Genomic DNA, 19,436 nt, shown 5'->3' with positions numbered 1-19,436 from the left:
GAACCATGTTACAGAGCCTTGAAAAAGTATTCATGCCCCTTGAAATTTTCCACATTTTGTCACGTTACAACCAAAAACGTAAATGTATTTTATTGGGATTTTGTGTGATGAACCAACACAAAGTGGCACATAACTGTGAAGTGAAAGGAAAATGATAAATGGTTTTCAACATTTTTTACAAATAAATACCTGAAAAGTGTGGCATTTGTATTTAGCCCGGTTTTACTCTGATACCCCTAACTGAAATCTAGTGGAACCAATTGCCTTCAGAAGTTACCTAACTAGTAAACGTGTGTAATTTAATCTCAGTATAAATACAGCTGTTCTGTGAAGCCCTTTAGAGGTTTGTTAGAGAACCTTAGTGAACAAACAGCATCATGAAGGCAAATGAACACACCAGACAAGTCATGGATAAAGTTGTGAAGTTTTAAAGTTTTAAAGGTTATAAAAGTTTGGTTATAAAAAAATACCCCCAAGTTTTGAACATCTCACAAAGCATTTTTCAATCCATCATCCAAAAATGGAAAGAGTATGGCACAACTGCAAACCTACCAAGACATGGCCGTCCACCTAAACCGACAGGCCAGGCAAGGAGAGCATTAATCAGAGAAGCAGCCAAGAGGCCCATGGTAACTCTAGAGGAGCTACAGAGATTCACAGCTCAGGTGGGAGAATCTGTCCACAGGACAACTATTAGTCCTACACGCCAAAAATCTGACGTTTATGGAAGAGTGGCAAGAAGAAACCCATAAAATGTCCTGTTTGCAGTTTGCAAGGAGCCATGTGAGGGACACAGCAAACATGTGTAAGAAGGTGCTCTGGTCAGATGAGACCAACATGTAACTGTTTGGCCTAAAAACAAAACGCGATGTGTGGTGGAAAACTAACATTGCACATCACCCTAAATACCCAATTGCCACCATGAAACATGGCGGTGGCAGCATTATGTTGTGGGGATGATTTTTTTCAGCAGGGACAGGGAAGCTAGTCAGAGTTGATGAGAAGATGGACAGAGCCAAATACAGCCAAATGCAGGGCAATCTTAGAAGAAAACCTGTAAATCTGCAAAAGACTTGAGACTGGGGTGGAGGTTCACCTTCCAGCAGGACAATGACCCTAAACATACAGCCAGAGTTACAATAGAATGATTTAGATCAAAGCATATTCATATGTTAGAATGGCCCACTCAAAGTCCAGACCTAAATCCAATTGAGAATCTGTGGTAAGATTTGAAAATTGCTGTACACAGATGCTCTCCATCCAATCTGACAGAGCTTGAGCTATTTTGCAAAGAAGAATGAGCAAACATGTCACTCTCTAGATGTGCAAAGCTGGTAGAGACATCCCCAAAAAGACTTGCAGCTGTAGTTGCAGCAAAAGGTTTTCTAGAAAGTTTTGATTCAGGGGGGCTGAATACAAATGCACACCGCACTTTTCAAAAAAAATGTATTATTATTTGAAAAGCATTTATCATTTTCCTTCCACTTCACAGTTATGTGCCAGTGGCATGTTTTCTTGGATATATTTTTTAAAATGTATTCCATCTCAGATATAAGTTGACAAGCGTTTTTGTTTTCTTTTATTTGGCAGTTCAGAACAACCTGGCAGCTACTATGAATTTGTTGGCGTAAAAAGTTGCCAGGATGTGGTTCACTTATACCGGCTGCTGTGGACCTGCACCGTCCTAAATATTGTCGGCCTCTTCCTTGGCAGTGTCACTGCGGCTGTCCTTGGAGCCTTTAAGGATATGGTAGGATTTATTTCCTAAGTTATCTGAATATAAAGCTGTACTTTAGCCAACTTTGTCTCAAAGACAGAAAATGTGTAGTCTGTCCATTGCAGATATTATGAGGTAATACAAACAATGGGTTGCATAATAAAGAAGGAATTTTCCATAGAATATATAGATAAAGAGAGCATTAAAAGTTACATTAACCATAAAATAAACTCTTGATATGTGCAGCGACCACAGTTTTTTTACTTCAGGTATACATTAACACACTGGGGAGAATTTATCAAAACTGGAGCAGCCAGACTCTTGAGCAGATGTGCATGGCAAGCAATCCGCTTCCATCTTCAGATTGTTCTGTTAAGCTTTTGAAAATTAAAAAAGAAGCAGACTGGTTGCCATGCAGATCTGCTCCAAATTCTGACTGCACTGGTTTTGATAAGTCTCTTTCAGTATATCACCAATGTATTCGGGAATCAAATGAAAAAGTCAGATGTACAAGTCCAAATACATTTAAAAAAATAAAATATATATTCATGTATATATACACACACAGTATGTCACGGGTCCCATACAGCAGTGGTTCTGAACCCTGTCCTTAACATGGCCGACAGGTTTTCCTTTATCTTGCACAGGTGCTTTAATTCAGAGTCAATGGCTTGGTATTTTGGACATCTATTTTATCTAAGAGAAATTCTCAAAACATGGCCTTCTGAGGGTACTTGAGGACAGGGTTGAGAACCACTGCCCTACAGGAATGCTTGAAGCAAATCCCTTCTTAAAGTTTCTTGTTTCTGGGGACGTGGTCATGCTGGGCATGTGAGCGGTTGTGCCTAAATTAGCATCCGCCATTTATCTTCCTGTTAATTCTTTTTGCGAAAGCTATACTACTGATACCAGCCAGCCTTCTCCTTCACACAAATCTGGGATCCCTCCAATGCAGCTCTTCAGTCATTAGCCAGTATGATGACTAGAAAAAAAATAAAGAGAAAGCTGTTGCCCTGGAGATCAAGCATGGCATCACATCAGCTCTCCCGCAGAACCCTCTTAAAGACACAGAGCAGCCCAACACAATCTTCTCCAAGATCGGTAAGACTTCTCACCCTGGGGTTAGAGTGGGAACCAGAGAAATGCTATGGTATACACAGAAACTGACAGACTCACAGGAACAAGAGCTGTTAGATGACCCATGTGTCCATCCTGGACACACAGCTGGATCTGACCAACAGTTGCTTGTTTTTGACAACTAGATCTGCTGCATGATTTGGATCCCCTATCGGACCCTGATAATATGCAGATGCAGGACACGGCAGCTAGTCATTTCCTCTGAGGTACCGGTGGACTCTGTACAGCAACACTGGGAGATCTACTACGTGTAGTTCATAAGTTCATAAGTGCCCTGCTTCAGTGCAGTCAGTTAAAGAGCAGCTCGGGGAGCTAAAAGAAGTTACCTTATTAAGATTGCCTCCTCTGCTTGGGGAGTCTCACTTCACAGCTCAACTCACCAACAATGATATAGTCTTAAAGACGAGGATTTCAAGAATAAGCTTTGGCAAAATAATGTCCCTATAGCGGGCCTTCTTGAGTGTACAGGGGGTAAGGACTCTACAGACTTTGTAGAGAAATGGCCATTGGAACTTTGATGCCTTGACTCCCCTATTTGTGGTAGAATAGGACATTGAACACTCACCCGCTACCCCTGGGACATCCGCCCATACTGATTGTGGCCTTTTTCCTGAATTACAAAGACAGGGAAATGTATCTACGTTTGGCCCGGGAATGCTCTAAATTAATGGGGTTAAATTATCCTTCTATCCGGATTTCTCTTCAGTGGTTCAACGGCCTTGATGTTAAAAATCACCTGCAATGCCTACATCTACAATATGCCATGTTATATCCTGCCCATTTGAGAGTTGCAGCCCTAGGTCAGACCTACTTCTTTGACACGCCCAGGGATGCCTCCGACTAGCTGGATGCAAATGAGGGTCGTCTACATGCCCAGCAGCCTAAGGGAGCTTCTTAATGTGGGCTCTAATCTAACAGTACAGTGTTCCATTTTATCATCCTTTCTACCCCATGAGACTTCCTTATTGCAACGGACTGGGGATGTGCCTGTCATACCCTATAGGTCAAAGTCAACATGGTGACTATCTCCAAGATGTGTTGGTTCTATATACCATGAAGCCCTTGCTCTCCAGGTGTTTGCAGGTTGCCCACGTTGGCTCCATATCTCTACAGTACTGTTGTGCCTTTTTCCTTTTTCAGTGCCTGCCTTCATCCCATCAGTCAAGCCTATGATTGTCTACCAAGGTAGACTACAACAAGATGGACAGTAACTGATTTCCATACTTGGGTGACTGTCCTTGTTATTTCATGCCTTTTTTGATATCAACAGGGCAGATATCCCTTTGATATCTTGGAATGTTAGGGGATTGCACAGTCCCCTGGTCAACATTGTTTTCTGCAAATATCACCCTGCAAACTGTGAGCTCCAAGAGACCCACTTTATGAAAAAAAATCTTAAGTCTCCATTACTCTTGGATATTTCATGCATACCATTCTGTTTATTCATCCATTTTCAGAGGTGTTAGTATTCTGCTACATAGATCTTTAGATTTTCAGGAACTTGCCTCAATTGATGATGTTAAGAGTAGTTATATTTTTATACATTGCAAACTGTATACGGTTACATGCATATTAGCTGTGGTGTACAGTGTATTCAAATTCCACTATGGCATTAAGGCAATTACTGTGCTTTCTACTAGATAAACCAGATGTACCCCTCTTTCATTTGGGTGTCTTTAAAAAAGTATATAGACCCCTGGACTGGCACCCCCCCCCCCCATCCTGGTTATATCAGGCCCTAACTGTAGAGGTACCACACTATACGTCTTTCTTTTGGAAGTGGGGTGGACTAGTTTCTAGAGGGATAGACACCCCCACGAACAACAACTTTTATGTTTCTCCAAAACCCATTCTTCCCTTTCCAGGATAGACTTATATATAGGTACGTCTTCTTCTGTCCCGTTGTTAACTAACTTCCAATATGGCATGATCAGGGATGCATGCACTGTCCTGTCACCATTTGAGGAGGCCACGAGGATGGTGAGCAGTGACACTGCATGCATCAGTGACACTGTACCTCTTGTCCACCTGTTGGAGCTGCGTGGAATAATGGACAGGGCACTTGAGGCAGAACAGAGGCAGGAAGAGGACGACTTCCTTGCCTCTCAAGGCCCCCTTTATCCAGACAGTGTTCCTGCTGTCCCACCGATCACACAGGAAGGAGGAGGATTGCGTCAGCATAGAGGTGGAGCCTGGCACTCAGCAGCAGCAGCAGTCTTTTAGGGATGATTTACAGTCCCAAGAAACCCGTGGACTTGTACATGGCTGGGAGGAGGTGGCTGCGGATCATGTCGCCCTTAGTGACCCAGAGGTCTCCGGACCAAATGCCTCAGCTAACCTATGCTGCATGGCCTCCATGATCCTGAAAAGCCTGCGGAAGGATCCTCGTATTCTTCGGATCAAGGAGAGGGATCATTACTGGCTGGAAACTCTCCTTGATCCACGGTACAAGGGTAAGGTTGCAGACCTTATCTTGCCGTTGCAGAGGGAGCAGAGGATGAAACATCTCCGGGAGGCCCTGCAGAAAGGTCTGTGCAATGCGTTCCCAGAGACTGGGAGGTTACAAACTCCTGGTCCTGGACAACGTGTTGCTTAGGTTTTGGTCAGTCACAGAAGGAGCGGTGGAGAAAGTGGCCATCTGACCGATGCGTTCAGACAATTTTTTAGTCCGCAGCCCCAAGGTATGATCGGTTCCAGCAACCATTGCCAGCGTCTGATTTACATGATGCAGGAATACCTAGGGGCAAGGTCAGACTTGGACACCTTTCCCACTGAAAATCCTCTGGCTTACTGGGTCTTGAGGATGGATCACTGGCCAGAGCTTGCACAGTATGCAATTTAGCTACTGGCCTGCCCTGCATCCAACGTTCTTTCAGAATGCACGTTCAATGCTGCTGGAGGCTTTGTAACCGATCACAGGGTGCGCCTGTCCACCGACTCGGTTGATCGACTGACCTTCATAAAGATGAATCAGTCTTGGATCACCACCAGCTACCAAGCACGTGAAGCTGATGTAACCGAATAATTTTTTTTGAAATATCACATCCCTTCAAGACTGCCTATGCTGATGCTGAGTGATTATCCTGTTATGTTGACTGATTATCCTCTTCCTCCTCAATGATCCTGCTGATAGCTTGGAAGAACATTTTTGGCTCTGGGCACCGCCAGCAGTGCCTAAGGCCCAATTTTCCAGCCCCTGTTGAACAAGGGCACGTAATTACAATTTTTGATGCAATGCTTTGGAGCAGGGCTCATTCCTGCACTCCAACTAGAGTACCTGGGAGGTGTTGCAGTGTTGTGGCACCAGTGCCAAAGGCCCAATTTTTCTGCCCCTGTTTAACAGGGGCATGTAATTACAATTTTTGATGCAATGCTTTGCAGCAGGGCTCATTCCTGCTCTCCAACTAGAGTTTCTGTGAGGTGTTGCAGTGTTGTGGCACCAGTGCCAAAGGCCCAATTTTTCAGCCCCTGTTTAACAGGTGCATGTAATTACAATTCTTGAAATAATATTTCACAGCAGGGCCCATTCCTGCGCCCACCGAGAGTAACTGTGAGGACTTACAGTGTTGTGTTCCACCAGCACCACTACAACCACCAAAGGCCCAATTTTTCTACCACTGTTCAACAATGGCATGTAATTACAATTCTTGATATAATAGTTCACAGCAGGGTGCTCCAGCGCCCACCAAGAGTCACTTTGAGGGCTTACAGTGTTAACTTGTGGCAACACCAACACCTTAGGGCCAAATTTCTGCAGAGCATATCGGGCAGGCCCCTACTTCCAAACATACAACTTACAAATGTCTCCTACTTGCAAATGGAAGGAGACAACAGGTAGTGAGATGAAAAAAGATGGACGGCCAAAAAAATTATACAGGGGTGATAACCCTTCCCTATGTTTTGCAAAAAGCTTAAAAATAGATTTTTTGACTGGAGAAACACTTTAAAAATGTACCACTTCAAAATTGCAAACAGATTCTACTTAACACAACAAACCTACACAGTCCCTGTCTTGTTTGCACCGTCTGCATATTGCTGTTCAGAGTATATAGGGCCTGGGGGCCCCATGCCTTTCCTTTTTTTAATTTGGGTATGGGGGTCCCCTTAATATCCGTACAAGACAAGGGGGCTGGTAATGGGCAGGGGGGCTACCCATGCTATTTTCCTTACTGATTTTCATCCCTATTGCCGGAACCAGACATTACATTAAAACTGCAAGCAGTTTTAAATTACTTTTTTTCCTTTAAATGTCATTTTGTGCAGGGACTGTTCTAAACACAGGAAACACGTGCCACTTCACAGGTATATTTAAAGGAATATTTCACTTTTTTTCACTTTAAGCGTCATTAAAATCAGTGCTTCCCGAAAAAATGGGCGTTTTAAAAATTTGCATTGATCCATGTCCTCTGGGGCAGGTGCTGGGTCCCCAAACCCTTTTTAGGACAATAACTTGCATATTAGCCTTTAAAAGGAGCACTTTTGATTTTGAACGTTCGAGTCCCATTGACTTTAATGGGGTTCTAAAGTTCGTATTAATTTTCGGTCCGTTCGCAAGGTTCTGGTGCGAACCAAATCGGGGGGTGTTCGGCTCATCCCTAGTGAGTAATATAACAATTAGAAGATGCCTGTGTGAAGCCAAGTTATCTGCAAGAACCCCTGCAAAGTCCCATTGTTGAAAAAACGTCTTATGCTAAAGAGGTTACAATTTGCCAAACAACACATTGACTGGCCTAAAGAGAATTTGCGCACCATTTTGTGTATTGATGAAAGCAAGATTGTTCTTTTTGGGTCTAGGGGCCACAGACAGTTTGTCAGATGACCCCCAAACACTGAATTCAAGCCACAGTACACTGTGAAGAGAGTGAAGCACCATGATATAAGGGTGTTTCTCATACTATGGTGTTGGCCCTATTTATCACATATCAAGGATCATGGATCAGTTTGAATACATCAAAATACTTGAAGAGCTCATGTTGCCGTATGCCGAAGAGGAAATGCCCTTGAAGTCCCTGGACCTTAATCCAATAGAAAACTTGTGGTGTGACATCAAAAATGTTGTTTCAGAGACCAAGAAATGCAGAGGAATTGTGGAATGTAGTGAAATCGTCCTGGGCTGGAATATTTGTTCACGGGTGCCAGAAGTTGGTCGACTCCATGCAACACAGATGTGAAGCAGTTTTCATAAACAGTGCTTATACAACTAAATGTTAGTTCAGTGATTCACATAAAAGCTATATCTTCAGGCATTTTTCAGTTTATACTGTAAATGTTTGAGTTTCTAAAGAAAAATGCAGACACTGCTATTTTATTGGAAAAGTCTAATATTCCTTTTTCTCCACTTTTTGTAAAGTAAAATGCTCACTACACAAAGGGTGCGTACCCTGCGCACCAAAGGCCATTGACATTAAAATATAATTTTTATGCAAATTTTAATCAATAAAACATTTCTGGACTGTATCTGTATGTACAGTGCCTTGAATAAGTATTCATACCCCTTGAAATTTTCCTCATTTTATCATGTTACAACCCCAAAAAATGTATTTTCTTAGGATTTAATGTGATAGACCAACACAAAGTGGCACATAATTGTGAAGTGTAACGAAAATGTTAAATGGTTTTCACATTTTTTTACAAATAAATATCTGAAAAGTGTGGCATGCATTTGTATTCAGCCCCCTTTACTCTGATACCCCTAACTAAAATCTAGTGGAACCAATTGCCTTCAGAAATCAGCTAATTAGTAAGTAGAATCCACCTGTGTGTAATTTAATCTCAGTATAAATACAGGTGTTTTGTGAATCCCTCAGAGGTTTGTTAGAGAACCTTGGTGAACAAACAGCATCATGAAGGCCAAGGAACACACCAGACAGGTCAAGGATAAAGTTGTGGAGAAGTTTAAAGCAGGGTTAGGTTACAAAAAAAGCTTTGAACATCTCAAGGAGCACTGTTCAATCCATCATCTGAAAATGGAAAAAGAATATGGCGCAACTGCAAACCTACCAAGACATGGCTGTCCATCTAAACTGATAGACCGGACAAGGAGAGCATTAATCAGAGAAACAGTCAAATGGACCATGGTAACTCTGGAGGAGCTGCAGAGATCTCATCCACAGCACAGATAGGAGAATCTGATCAGAAGAAAGCCATTGCTGAAAGAAGTCCTGTTTATAGTTAGAAGAAAACCTGTTAGAGTCTGCAAAAGACTTGAGACTGGGGCGGGGGTTCACCTTCCAGCAGGACAATGACCCTAAAGGTATAGCAAGAGATACAATGGAATGATTTAAAGCAAAGCAAATTCCTGTGTTAGGATAGCCCAGTCAACACAGATGCTCTCTATGCAATCTGACAGAGCTTGAGCTATTTTGCAAAGAAGAATGGGCAAAAATGTCACTCTCTAGATGTGCAAAGCTGGTAGAGACATCCCCAAAAAGACTTGCAGCTGTAATTGCAGGGAAAGGTGGTTCTACAAAGTATTGACTTAGGGGGACTGAATATAAATGCACACCACACTTTTCAGATATTTGTAAAAAAAATATTAAAACCATTTATCATTTTCCTTTAATTTCACAATTATATGCCACTTTCTGTTGGTCTATCAGATAAAATCTCAATAAAATGGAAAATTGTATACTCACCTTTCCGTAATTTTCCTTTCCTGACGCATCCCATGGCAGCACACACATTGGGTTGTGACTCCTCCTCCACAACCTGATAGGACTGGTTAGCTATAAGATTTGAAGAGGAGTCCACCGTTGCATTCTCAGTAACTGTCACCTTAGAGGGGTGGGATCCTGTGTGCTGCCATGGGATGCGTCAGGAAAGGAAAATTACGGAACGGTGAGTATACAATTTTCCGTTTTCCTGACGCATCATGGCAGCACACACATTGGTAAATAACTCGCTACATTGGTGGGTGCATTTCAAAACATTTAATTCCTCAAGTACAAGGTATGGATGAATTCGTTTGGATGATTGATCTGCCGAACTCAGCTGTAGTTAACTGAGTCGAGTCTATTCTGTAATGCGTCATGAATGTGGTTTTTGATGACCAGGTTGCTGCCTTGCAAATGGTTTCTGGAGACACTCTACAATATGCTGCCCAGGAGGACGCTACTGCTCTTGTCGAGTGGGCTTTTAATCCTTCTGGTATCTGGAGATGTTGCACTACGTATGCTTTTTTTATTGCTCTAATCAGCCAAGATGCTTGAAGTCGCTGTCTGGCCCCTTTTTGCACCATATGGTATGATTTGAAGATGCTCCGAATTCCTGAATGTACTAGTGACCTCTAAGTAGGTTGAAATGACTGATTTTACATCCAAGGGATGAGAATTTCCTTCAATATTGAGAAAAACTGGGAGGTTGATTTCTGCGTTGAAATGAAAGGTAGAGGCTACCTTAGGTATGAACTGATCCGTGAGTCTAAGGACAATTCTGTCTGGATAGAGCACCAGATGTGGTTCTTTAATTAGCAGAGCCTGGAGTTCCGAAACCCTCCTGGCTGACATTATTGCCAACAAAAAGGCTAACCTGAGTGTCAAGTCCCATAGGGAAATTGAATGTAGGGGAAAGAATGGTTCCTTTGATAGAGCTTCCAACACAATTGACAGGTCCCAGGTCGGGAAGATTGGTTTCCTGGGAGGCCTAACTTTCAGGCATGCCCTCTGGAATTGAGTAATGAGAGGATCCGAGGCCCATTTTACCCCTGATATCGCAGAAAGAGCTCATATTTGGACTTTTAAGGTGCTGGAACTTAGCCCCTTTTCCAGACCTAACTGCAGAAACTCTAGGATCTGAGAAACTGATGGATATAGGGATCCCAGGACTGCTGTTCAGCGAACGTGGCAAATCTTTCCCAGATTTTATTATATATACTATTAGTTGATTTTTTCCTGGCTTGCTGTAGGGTGGATACTACCCGGAGTGAACACCCTTGGTCTAGCAGCCTTTCAACCTCCAAGCCGTTAGGTGTAACCGTTCTGGAGATGGATGTAGGAACTGTCCCTGTGAGAGCAAGTCCAGGTATAGAGGAAGAGGAAGTGGCTCTTCCGTGTTCAGTTGCAGAATAGTCGCAAACCATGACCTCCTCTGCCAAAATGGCAGTACTGCCACTACCGTGGATGTCGATCTTCTCAATCTGGCCAAGAATCTGGCTATCAGTGGTACCGGAGGAAATATGTACCCTAGGTGGAACTCCCATGGATGGTGGAGGCAGTCGATCCCTGCCACTGTTGGGTAGGCTGTTCTTGCTAGAAAGCGGGGACATTTGCTGTTCTCCGGCGTCGCCGCTAAATCCATGTCTGGCAATCCCCACCTGTGCACGATCAGAGCAAAAGCTTGATTGCTGAGAGACCATTCGTTGTTTGACACGAAAACTCGACTCAGATAGTCTGCCAGCTGGTTGCGTGCTGCTGGGACGTATACCGCTTTCAAGTCCGCCAAGTGGACTTGCGCCCATTCGAGTGCCCCCTTGTCTGTGGACATAGTTTGCTGCTACCATATTGTCCATTCGTAGAAGGATACTTTTCCCCCGTAAGGAGTGGGCTGAAGGCTCTAAGTGCTTGCCACGCCGCTCTGAGTTCCAGCACATTTGAAACTATGCCTCGCGGCCGAAAAGCCCAACGTCCTTGAACCCCGTGATGCTGGTAATGCACTCCCCAGCCTTGCAAACTGGCATCTGTTGTTATTATCTCGGGTAGTGGGGGTACGATGGGACAGCGACGTGTCAGATTGTTGACCTGAGTCCACCACCGACCAGAGATCTTCACCTCCTGAGAAATCACTATTTGTTGATTCGTAGAATATCCGTTCCATTGCTTCAGGAACGAGTTCTGGAAAGTTCTCGAATTCCACTGGGACCACTGGATCATTAGGAAGGTAGAGGACATCGATCCCAGGATACTCAGACACGACCTTGCGGCTAGATGGTTTGCGAAAAGGAGCTTTCTTACTTTGCGGATGAGTGGAAGGATCTTCTCCTGGGGGAGACCCACTGTGTTGCCACAGGTGTCTATTTCGGCTCCCAGGAAGATGATCTTTTGTGTTGGTACTAAGCTGCTCTTTTTCCAATTTATTATCCACCCGAACTGCTGGAGTGTGGCAATTAGAATCGTTCGATGTCGTAAGAGTGTTCCCCGACTGTCGGCTAAGAGGATAATATCGTCTAAATAGTGTAGGGCTCTTAGACCTTTCTCCCTCAAGTATGCTATAATGGGAAGTAAGACCTTTGTAAAGGTTCTGGGTGCTGTTGAAATCCCAAACGGGAGGCTTTGGAACTGGAAGTGTATCTGGCAAAGCGCAGGTACTTCTGGAAGTTGTGATGTACGGGTATGTGTAAATAAGCGTCGGACAAATCGACCGAGAGCATCCAGTCTCCTGGTGCTATTGCTAGTAGGATAGTTTGCAGACTCTCCATTTTGAAAGAATCGACTAGAATTGTTTGATTGAGATCCTTTAAATCCAGCACTGGCCTCAAATTTCCTGTCTTTTTTGTAACTAGAAAGAGAGGAGAATAGAAGCCCGTACCTCTCTGTTCCTGTGGAACTTCTATAATTGCCTGTTTCTCTAGAAGCTCTATGACATATCCGACCAGAAGATTGCGTTTTAGGTGTGAAGATGGTAACCTGGTGAATCTGCAGTGGTTTTGGGGCGGTTTGTGTTTGAACCTCCATTTGTGGCCGCTTTGGATGGTGGAGATTGTCCAGTTGTCCTGTATATGTTCCGTCCATACATGAGCAAATAGCCTCAGCCTCGCTCCTACTATTGTGGGCTGGGCAAGCCTGACATCAAAAGGACTTCGGTTGGTACCCTGGGGTAGTCCCCTTAGACTTTTGAACCCTCAAAAAGGATGGCTGCATATTCCGCCAATTTTGCTTAAACTCCTTCCCTGGCTTATAAGTCCTTGCATCCCAAAATCGTTCAGGCAGGTGGCGTCTGAAGGATGGATTCCTTTGCTGCTTGGGCCTTTTATCTGACGGGATAAGTCCAGTGACTTTTGATATTGCCAAATGTGGAAAATTTCAAGTGGTATGAATACTTTTGCAAGGCACTGTATGTACAAAAAGGGAAGGTTTTTTATTTATTGGTGGGCTATTAGTACTGGCAGTCATACTAAATAGTCTGGGCACAGAAGGAAAAAACAAAAAATAGAGGGAGGAGGGAAAGAAAAACTCTCCTAGTTATCGCTGTATAGTGCAGCTCAATCAGCTCCCAACTCTTGCTTACTTCCTGGTTCTCACGATGATCAGCTGTGATTGGTCACAGCTGATCACGTAGTAAGAAGCCTCTGTCAGAGGCTTCTTATCACAATCGGAGATGCGGTATGTCAGACTGACAAGCTCGCCGCGTGCCCCCGTGGGTGTGTTATCCTGTTGGACATCATATGACGCCCAGTCAGGATAGCAGAACCACTTCCCGGCCGTTATTCTGTTATAGGCCAGGCGGGAAGTGGTTAAATATCATGCCCCGCTTTTGAGACAAAGTGAAGCTTTGGAAAAAACTATGGCTGTCCCTTGTAGGCAGGACCAAACTCATAAAAAATATTTTTATGCCCCAAAAGTGTACCTGTGTTGCCTTGAAGAAGTATGCATACCACTTGAAATTTTCCCTATTTTGTGATTTTACAACCAAAAACGTAATTTAATTTTATTGGGATTTTATGTCATAGACCAACACAAAGTGGCACATAATTGTGAAGTGGAAGAAAAATGATAAATGGTTTCAGATATTTATTTTTACAAAATTTTGAAAAAGTGTGGCGTGCATTTGTATTCAGCCCCCCTTATTTTGCTACCCCTAACTACAATCTAGTGGAACCAATTGCCTTCAGAAGTCACATAATTAGTCAATAGAGTCTATTTTAATCTCAGTATAAATCCAGCTGTCCTGTGAAGCCCTCAGAGGTTTGTTTGAGATCCTTAATGAAAAAACAGCATCGTGAAGGCCAAGGAACACATCAAACAGCGAGATAAAGTTGTGGAGAAAATTTTAAGCAGGGTTATGTTATAAAAAAAATTCCCAAGCTTTGAACATCTCATGGAGCACTGTTCAATCCATCATCTGAAAATGGAAAGAGTATGACAGAACTGCAAACCTACCAAGACATGCTCGTTCATGGTGGCAGCGTCATGTAGGGATCCTATTCTTCAGCAGGGACAGGGAAGCTGGTCAGAGTTGATGGGAAGATGGACGGAGCCAAATACAGGGCAATCTTAGAAGAAAATCTGTTAGAGTCTGCAAAGACTTGAGACTGGGGCAGAGGTTTACCTTCCAGCAGGACAACGACCCTAAACATACAGCCAGAGCTACAATGGAATGGTTTAGATCAAAGCATATTCATGTGTTAGAATGGCCAGTCAAAGTCCAGACCTAAATCCAATTGACAATCTGTGGCATGACTTTAAAATTGCTGTTCACAGATACTCTCCATCCAATCTAACAGCACTTGAGCTATTTTTCAAAGAAGAATGGGCAAAAATGTTATTCTCTAGATGTGCAAAGCTGGTAAAGACATACCCAAAAATACTTGCAGCTGTAATTGCCACGACAGGTGGTTCTACAAAGTATTGAGTCAGGGGGGCTGAATACAAATGCATGTCACACTTTTTACATATTTATTTGTAAAAAAAATTTGAAAACCATTTATCATTTTCCTTCCATTTCACAATTATGTACCACTTGCCATAATGTGGAAAATTTCAAGGGGTATGAATACTTTTTCAAGTCACTGTACTTCTGCTAAAAATATTTTGTACTGTCCATACAATATCTAGAACATTTCCGTGGCAGGGTCATCCACCCAGGATTAAATTAAAACACCTTTAACGTCCCAAAAACAGCTCTTCCGAATCCCTGGTTGTACTACCTAGCTGCACAGCTTCAACGTGTGGTTTGGGGGCTGGCCTCATCATCATCAGAGGGCAGTGCAGCCCACAACGACTCATTGTCTGATATACTATATTTCACTAAATCACAGTGTAGAGCACCCCCGATGGGAGCCGCAGAATGAGTACACCCTCTTAGTATGAGTTGAGACCAAATTTCTGGATGTCACCATCACAACCACTCTGACACACTCCTAACCAGGAATTAATGACACCAATGTTAGTGAGACTGTAAATATATTCTCAAAATCAGCTCACACAGAATAGCAATAGAATAAAGAAATGAACAATAGCCACCCACTAACTCTAGACAGGGACCTACTATGCTAATGATACCCCACAGAAACCAACAATAATTAGGCTCAGACTCAAATCAGCTTAAACTGTAACAAGGAGACAAAAGGACACAGACACATAGACCAAAAGCTCTCTCTTTACTAAGCTGTACTGGGCCCGTTGCATGAACCCAGTAAGTTCAAGTCTGCCTGCACGTCACCAAATCGAACTAGCTATACAGAGTACCAGAGACTTTTCTACACTGTCCTCAAATGGAGTGAACAAACTATATATGCGTGACAGTAACTATTATATGCCTGCTTTGTTGGAGCCCATACTGTGGTGCACTTAAATGTATTCCATTAAGTCTCTCCTAGATAGAGGTAATGGGCTGATAAACAGTTTAAACTATGGAATGCTTCTTTAACTGCTTACAGACAGTTTTATTATAATTGCAAATGAGAAGGGCAATACAACAAGTGGGAAAAGGAAAAGCAGGAGAATATCTATGCTCTGGTGTGATAAGACAGATTATGGGTTAACAGAACATCACTGTGGGTGGCAGCAGGGGAGCAGTTAGGCTAAATAGTCTTACTGGCATGGTAAGGATGAAAGGTGGTAGTCTGTTGTACATTTGTTTAACGCGCAAAGTAAGGATGGGTATATAACTCACTCATCAACTCCAGGACATATGTGGCAAGTTCTTGCGGTTTAAGGGCCTCTCAGGAGTCAATGTGATGCTCTACCTCCAGCCTAGTTGACTCTTCTGCCCAGCAGAATGAACTTATGTCCTAAAATGCAGAAAGACAGGTCAGCGATACCACCCTGTGCCTTTAGCCAACAGTCGCTGAATCAGTGAACCTATTGTGTGTCTAAGGCCGCGTACACACGGGCGGACTGTTCGCCCAACTTTGTCCGCTGAACAGTGTTTCAGCGGACAGTCCGCTCGTGTGTGGGCTTCAGCGGACAGTTTCAGCGGACAGTCTGACGAACAAAGTTTTTCGGAATTTCCGTAAGACAGTCCGCTGAAACTTGGTTTTGTCCGTCCAAACTTGGTTTCAGCGGACAGTCCGCTCGTGTGTAGGCAAGTTGGACGGACTAAGTATCGCGCATACTCAGAAAGGGTTTACACGGCCGAAGGTTGCATTGCAGTGTATAGGACGTCGTTTTTCTAGTCCCGTCGTACGTGCCGTTCACGTCATCGCGCACGCTTTCAGCGGACTGTTCGTTCATCGTGTGTGGTCAAGTCCGTTCATGCAAATTTTGAGCGGACTGTTTGACGAACAAAGTTGGGCGAACAGTCCGCCCGTGTGTACGCGGCCTTAAGATACATATCCCTTGAAATTTTCCAAATTTTGACATGTTACAACCAAAAACGTAAATGTCTTTTATTGGGATTTTATGTGATAGACCAACACAAAGTGGCACATAATTGTGAAGTGGAAGGAAAATTATGGTTTTCAACATTTTTTACAAATAAATATCTGAAAAGTGTGGCGCACATTTGAATTTAGCCCCCTTTACCCTGATACCCCTAACTTAAATTTAGTGAAACCAATTGCCTTCAGAAGTCCCCTAATTAGTAGAGTCCAGCTGTGTGTAATTTAATCTCAGTATAACTACAGATGTTCTGTGAAGTCCTCAGAGGTTTGTTAGAGAACCTTAGTGAACAAACAGCATCATGAAGGCCAAGGAACAAACCAGATAGGTCAGGGGTAAAGTTGTGGAGAAGTTTAAAGCGGGGTTAGCTTATAAAAAAATATCCAAAGCTTTGAACATCTCATGGAGCACTGTTCATTCCATCATTCAAAAATGGAAAGAGTATGGCACAAATACAAAAACATGGCCATCCACCTAAACTGACAGGACAGGCAAGGAGAAAATTAATCAGAGAAGCAGCCAACTCTGGAGGAGCTGCAGAGACCCACAGTTCAGATGGGAGAATCTGTCCACAGAACAACTCTTATGCCCCATACACACTATCAGATTTTCTGCTGATTTTTTCCTTCAGGTTTACCAGAACCATGTAGTGCAAGGGCCTGCCTGATTGCATACAAATTGAAACTCCTAAGGTTTGTCCTCATATTATATGGTTTTGGTGAATCTGAAGGAAAAACTCAGCAGAAAAACTGATAGTGTGTATGGGGCTTTAGGCGTGCACTCCACAAATCTGGCCTTTATGGAAGAGTGGCAAAAAGAAAGCCATTGTTGAAAGAAAGCCAAAAGAAGTCTAGTTTGTGAGAAGTCATGTGGGAGATACAGCAAACTTGTGGAAGAAGCTGCTCTGGTCAGATGAGACCAAAATTGAACTTTTTGGCCTAAAAGAAAAACGCTGTGTGTGGCAGAAAACTAACACTGCACAACACCCTGAACACACCATCCCCACCGCGAAACATGGTGGTTGCATGATCATGTTGTGGGGATGCTTTTCTTCAGCAGGGACAGTAAAGCTGATCAGCATTAATGGGCAATCTTATGCCGCGTACACACGATCGGAATTCTGGCCAGAAAAAGACCGATGAGAGCTTTTTATCGGAAAAATGCGACCGTGTGTATGCTCCATCTGAATTTAACTTTCCGAATTTCCACCAGTCAAAAATTGATAGCATGTTCTCAATTTTCACGACGGAAAAACTTTCTATCGGAAATTCAGATCTTGTGTATGCAATTCCGACATGCCAAAAATCACGCATGCTCAGATTCAACTACAAGACGGAAGCTATTGGCTACTGGCTATTGAACTTCCTTTTTCTAGTCCCATCGTATGCGTTGTACGTCACCGCATTCTAAACGATCGTAATTTGGTGTGACCGCGTGTAGGCAAGACAACTTGAGCGTAATTCTGTCGAATTCCGTCGGGAAAACCATCAGAGCTTTTTCCGACGGGAATTCCGATCGTGTGTACACGGCAATAGAAGAAAACCTGTTAAGAGTCTGCAAAAGACTTGAGACTGGGGTGGACATACAGCCAAAGCTACACTGGAATGGTTTAGATCCAATCATATTCATGTGTTAGAATGGCCAAGTCAAAATGGGTTTATTTAATAAAGCCGTAGAGTGCAATATCAGGCTCACTTCTGCATAGATCAGGTTCCAGGTTTTATTGCCAAAGCTGATTTGAACAAGCTGAGGTTAGAAGCTGATTGGTTTCTATGCAGAAGTGAGCCTGGTTTTGCACTATCCAGCTTTAGTAAATAAACCCAAGTCCAGACCTAAATCCAAGTGAGAATCTGTGGCATGACTTGAATATTAAATCTAACCAAGCAAAAATATCACTCTAGATGTGCAAAGCTGGTAGACACATACCCAAAAAGACTTGCAGCTGTAATTCCAGCGAAAGGTGGTTCTACAAAGTATTGACTCAGGGGGGCTGAATACACATGCACACCACACTTTTCAGATATTTATTTGTTAAAAAATTTGTTTATTTGGTAAAAGATGTTGAAAACGATTTATCATTTTTCTCCCACTTTATAATTACGTGCCACTTTGTGTTCATCTATTAGATACAATTCTAATAAAATGCATTTGCGTTTTTGGTTGTAACATGACAAAACTAGGACAATTTCAAAGGGGATGAATTCTTTTTCAAGGCCCTGTAGCTGAGAGCGAGTCTTGCACTGGGTCTCAGAATACCCAAAAGCAGGATGGCAATCTCACACAATGTCTCCGGATAGCTGAAGATAAGCTGTGCGGGCACTCAGGAGCTGTGAGCCCCCATATTCTGTCTCTTCTCCTGGTGTGGCACAAAGTGCCCCCCCAGTCTTTCCGGGAAACTTTATCTGTCTCTACCCCCCTCTAGCGGCTGAGGCTTCTGGTAACTGTAGTTTTCATCCAACAGGGCACAGTTCTGCATAGGAGTAATGAAACTACACATCCCATAATCCACTTCTTTAATACATCCTCCCCAATGGCACCCGAACTGGGCCTATCAGGAAGGAGTAATGAAAGTCAATGGGGACCTGAGAAATGAACATGCTGAAAATTGCTGTCCCACAGCAGGTCAGTGCGGTCTAGGTAAACATTACTCTAAAGTCTTTGTGCCAGTACCTGTCTGCAACAGCCTCTGGAATTCTGGCCTGGAATCATTTTTAGGCATAAAACTCTTTATCTCATTAACACATATAGACAATTTCCAGACTTAATGATTTATAGTCCTACTTGGTCAAATAATATATATCCTGAATTGGCCAAGTACATGGCCAAATGGCAGGCCTGTGGAAATACTCACTTCTCACACATTTTCTGTAAGGGCACCATAGTCCTGTTCTCTATCCTGCAGTCACGATATGGCATGCCTGACCCCATGCAGTTCTATTATTTACAACTGAAGCAGGCAGTAACAGCTCAGGGATACCTTGATGTCGGACAACTTTCTCCCAGCCCTATTTTTAATCTTTTGCAAAACACCACATCGATTTAGGTTT

At 43.1% G+C, this 19,436-nt stretch overlaps 1 protein-coding gene across 1 annotated transcript in view; it reads left to right on the top strand.

Annotated features, from left to right (window-relative positions):
• Positions 1 to 19,436, top strand: part of TMEM255B (transmembrane protein 255B) — a 106,783-nt gene that overhangs the window by 75,238 nt on the left and 12,109 nt on the right. The window contains exon 7 of the mRNA XM_077482704.1: positions 1,591 to 1,750. Coding sequence (XP_077338830.1) covers positions 1,591 to 1,750 — 160 coding nt within the window. The remainder of the gene's footprint in view (positions 1 to 1,590; positions 1,751 to 19,436) is intronic.

This window comes from Lithobates pipiens, unplaced genomic scaffold (genome assembly GCF_037356315.1).
Source record: "Lithobates pipiens isolate NorthernLeopardFrog02 unplaced genomic scaffold, aLitPip1_a1.2 Scaffold_16, whole genome shotgun sequence".
Taxonomy (NCBI): domain Eukaryota; kingdom Metazoa; phylum Chordata; class Amphibia; order Anura; family Ranidae; genus Lithobates; species Lithobates pipiens.
The sequence above is the reverse complement of the archived record's forward strand: the minus strand, read 5'-3'. Positions and strand labels throughout refer to the sequence as shown.